At 41.4% G+C, this 5,000-nt stretch overlaps 1 protein-coding gene across 1 annotated transcript in view; it reads right to left on the reverse strand.

Moving 5' to 3' along the window:
• The window catches only part of plekhg3 (pleckstrin homology and RhoGEF domain containing G3), a 35,946-nt gene that overhangs the window by 20,469 nt on the left and 10,477 nt on the right, over positions 1 to 5,000 (reverse strand). The window contains exon 3 of the mRNA XM_073492575.1: positions 1 to 201. This exon is cut by the window's left edge and continues 236 nt beyond it. Within this exon, the coding sequence (XP_073348676.1) occupies positions 1 to 201 (201 nt within the window). The remainder of the gene's footprint in view (positions 202 to 5,000) is intronic.

The following is a 5,000-nucleotide window of genomic DNA, read 5'->3' on the forward strand; positions in this document are numbered from 1 at the left end:
CCCCTGCAGGGCTCAGGTCCAGGTCGATGTTGGGGGTCTGGGTGGATGGCGGCGGGGCAAGATTGTCGTCTCGGGAGGATCCGGAGCCCGAGGATATGGTGGAAATCAGGCTCACCGGGCGGCGGTCAGAGGAGTCGGAGGGCGTGGCCGACGGAGCGCGCTCATTGCTGCTGATGGAGGCAGTGGACAGGCGGGGGGAATCTGAGGAGAGAGAGAGACTTTCACAATAAGAGTCCTATCATGACCACAGCCGTCAGACTTTCACAATAAGAGTCTTTATATGATCACAGGGTGAAGGCTTTCACAGTAAGAGTGTCAAATTACATCATTAAAAGATGGCTGCTGGTTTTCTGAGTAATGTTTGAACTTTGAAGAGTTAGTTTTTTGTTCCTGACAGTTTCATGTTGAAGACGTGATGTCACAGACTGATTATTGTTATCAAAAACTCCCTGAACTAAAAATAAACCAGTACCAACTGATGACTGGTTCTGTCGGATTCAGTCGTTCCCCCTCATGAATCATGACGTCTGTAACATCTGGAGGGTTTCAGGTTATTTTTATCAGCCTGAAGAATTTAAAGAATCCATCAGAACAGGTTTGTTGACGCTGAAGATGAGGAGACGGATCCTGTTTCTGTCGGCTTCATGAAGACGTTGAGTCAACACAGAACAGAGAGAACAACAAACCCCGAAACTGTCGTCAGGATTATTGAGATAAATACAGATGATCTGAGAGCCTGAACTCGGACTGTGGCTGTGGTTCACCACAGTGTCACATGATGCAGGTAACTCTGTCAGGTGTGTGAAGGTCACAGAAACACCGACTTTCTGTATTTCAATGACATAAATTACAAAAAGGTTTATAATCAAAGTTCAGACTGTACATTCATGTTGAGTGCCATGTGTTCACGCTGCGGTCGGTTCTGATCGGTTCTGACACTGAAACACTTCAGAAAATATTATAGTTCATGTTTTCATTTACATTTCTAATAATACCACTTGTTAAGTGTTCTGTTGTTTGGAGCATCATGTAGCATTTATTGATTCTTTTATAGGTGCAACATGTAACTGAAACAAGTAAGCAGAGTAACCGCTAACTGCTGCTAGCTGTAGCTGCCGTTAGCAAGTTAGATCAGTTAGCTGCACTGAGAGCTCGGAGCCCAGGTGAGTGTTCACATCGCTAACACAGACGTTTTGGACCAGGACGGGTCAGTGCTAGCCGGTTAGCATGCTAATTTCAGTAGCTATCTCTGTAAATCATCACATTTACACATCCACATTCTGTCAGTACTTTATACAAACACGACAACACAGACACGACAACACAGACGCGACAACACAAACACGACAACAGACACGACAACACAGACACGACAACACAGACAGCATCATCTCTGCTGAGGAGCCTCTGAGCAACACTGAGCAGCTCACTGAACCTGTTTAAATAAAGTTTGAAGTGATTGAACACAAACCAGAGCGTCTGTCAGCCAATCACATCACATCACATCACATCACAAACATCACATCACAAACATCACATCACAAACATCACATCACATCACAAACATCACATCACATCACAAACATCACATCACATCACAAACATCACATCACATCACATCACAAACATCACATCACATCACAAACATCACATCACAAACATCACATCACAAACATCACATCACATCACAAACATCACATCACAAACATCACATCACATCACAAACATCACATCACAAACATCACATCACAAACATCACATCACATCACAAACATCACATCACATCACAAACATCACAAACATCACAAACATCACATCACAAACATCACATCACATCACAAACATCACATCACAAACATCACATCACATCACAAACATCACATCACAAACATCACATCACATCACAAACATCACATCACATCACAAACATCACATCACAAACATCACATCACAAACATCACATCACATCACAAACATCACATCACAAACATCACATCACATCACAAACATCACATCACAAACATCACATCACATCACAAACATCACATCACAAACATCACATCACATCACAAACATCACATCAAAAACATCACATCACATCACAAACATCACATCAAAAACATCACATCACATCACAAACATCACATCACAAACATCCAATCACAGTGAAGCAGCAGGTTCCCTCCACCCAGACACATCTGATAACATGAAGCTGCTGATTAACACTGATCACATCTGATCAATAACTCTGATTGATTCAGGATTGGTTTGATCTGTTGTTTTGATTTCTGCTGTCACACGGCGGCCATTTTGAGTTCTGGTGGGAAACGTCCTGAACGACTTCACTGTTATTTAAAGTTTATTTAAAGGTTTTGTGAGTCCTTTTTATTATTCTGATGTTATTCTTGCATATGAAACTTAACAAACAGAGACGATGTGTGAAGAGTGAAAGCTGTCTGCGCCTCCTGCAGGTTTGTGTCCAGTGACAGTTACATGTCTGCAGAACATACAGTCAAATATAAGGCTGTGAAAACTAACAGTGAAGGAGTTCATCCTGAAGGGTGTGTGTGTCACCTCTTGACCTCTTGTGTGTATATGTCGTCTGACAATAGTTTATGTGACACATTTAAGTGAGTCCATATGTGACCCTCTGACTGCTGCGATTGTGTGTGTTGGTTTGTACCATTATAAGGAGGGACGAGGAGAGACGGCCTCTCTTCACTCATCATCTGTGTGCTGCTGATGTTTGACTTTTGTTTGCAAACATTAAAAAACTTCTAGAAAAGAAATATTGTGTCGAATTTGGTGTTTGACCAACTCTCATCTGCACCAGACAAGCCACTGATTTTCAGTTGCTACAACAATTTGAAGAATATTTATAGCTCAGGTAACGTTTACTGCTGATTTATATATTTTATATTTTACTTTTTATTTATTAATTCCAACACAAATATAAAGTTAGTGGCTTCAAATTAAAGTCTAATGTTCCTTTGAAACAAGTTACATCAATTTATTCACTGCGCACATTTAAAAACTCGTCTGTCGTCCAAATTGCTAAAAGAAATAATTATATACATATTTAAAATAATTACATTTTAAAGAATACAAAGTAAAAAATAATCACAATAATAATGATGTGATTTAAATGTAAGTTGAAACAAATGTTAACTGCAGGGTTACGATCAAAATACTCAATTTGTCTCAGAGTCTTTAAAAATCTGTAGACTAACTAGCAGCAACATGCTAATACAGGCTACTATTATGCTAAATATTAGTAGCTCCGTCACATTCGGTCTAATTAAAACCTGACAAAACACTGAACGTCAGCGCTCTGTTAGTTTCTACTGACAGTTTTCGCTTCATCGATGAAATGTTGAATGTTTGTGATAAGACATTGCTGCAGTTTCACACTCTCGCTGCTCAAAATGGCAGCCGTGAGGTTTCGGTCGGTGTTAGCGAACATACCGGCTAACCATCCGTCAGACGGGTTAGATAAATATCTGAAGAGCAGAGACACAGAGAGTCCACCTGAGACAGAAACACAACAACAACACAGTGATACAAGACTTCAGATACTCCTTTAACTGCTGTCAAACATTACAGTGAATCTGTTTTCATGCTGCGATGCTAAAAAACTACAGTGCTGCACAGTTTAGCTCTTCTGTTAGCACATGAGGCTACGTGTGTTTTAATATGATGCAATGACAAGAAAGAATGTTAGAAAACTAAAGCTAACATGTTTAATGTTACATTCAGTGTTAGCACGACAACATGAACACATGCTAACGTTAGCATCAGCTGCTCCAAACACAATAAACAGCAAAAACAAGTCTCTCAGTACAAAGTGTTTAATGAATATTCATGTTTGAATGATTAAATGTGAAGAAGAAGAAGAATAAATGATTCTAACAGAACCGCCCGGCTGCACGGGTCCATCACTGACGTCACATCAACATTCAGCTACAGTTCAGATTAAACCTGATGTGTTTCTGCAGCTCACACAGGAAACACAAAGACCCAACGACACAAACTAACTGAGTTCAGAACTCAGACTAACTTCAGATTAACTTCAGATTAACTTCAGAAAATGTTTTTACACAGAACAACTGAGAGTTTATTCACTGACTGTGAAATCACTTCTTCCATCCAATCACTGATCAATAATCACTGATCAATAATCACTGATCAATAATCACTGATCAATAGTCACTTCAAACTAAAACACAAACGTCTTAAACTTGATTCAAACTCCTTAAAGTGTGTGTGTGTGTGTGTGTGTGTGTGTGTGTGTGTGTGTGTGTGTGTGTGTGTGTGTGTGTAGTTTGAATGAAAACAGTTTCAAACTGCAGACCGGACACACACACACACACACACACACACACACACACAGTGTCCGTTAGCCGTTTGGCTTCCTGCCAGTGTGAAGTCAGCGAGGCGTTCACTGACCCAGCAGGAAGTCAGTTTATGGACTGCAGCTCTCAGATGATAACAGAGAACCAGTCAGAGCTCAGTGTTACATTCAAACACACACACGTGACCTTTGACCTCTGCAGCCGTTACAGCAACACAACTGAGATCAACACAACTGACACAACACATTAAACTTTCTGTCTCAGCTGTGAGTAAAAACACGTTTCTGTTCTGAGAAAGATCCAAACTCAGTTTGTCAGACTGGTTCTGTCTGTGACCCACAGAACAAACAGTCTGAAGACTAAACAGAACCGAGCGTCTGACGTCACGGCGACGCAGCAGAGACTCACCGAGCCAGCGGCGGACAAACACTCTCCGGAGCCCCCGCTCCTCCCCGACACTCCTGAAGGAGATCCTCACCTCCTCCTCTGAACATGAACACCTCACCACAGCTACATCACCTCCTCCTCCTCCTCCTCCTCCTCCTCCTCCTCCGGCCAGGCTGCGCCACATAAACCTCTGGTACCCCATCAGCTCAAATATGATCCACAGGCTTTAAACAGCTGCTCCTCACAACATGAACATCTGTT

Source organism: Pagrus major, chromosome 22, assembly GCF_040436345.1.
Source record: "Pagrus major chromosome 22, Pma_NU_1.0".
NCBI classification, from domain to species: Eukaryota; Metazoa; Chordata; class Actinopteri; order Spariformes; family Sparidae; genus Pagrus; species Pagrus major.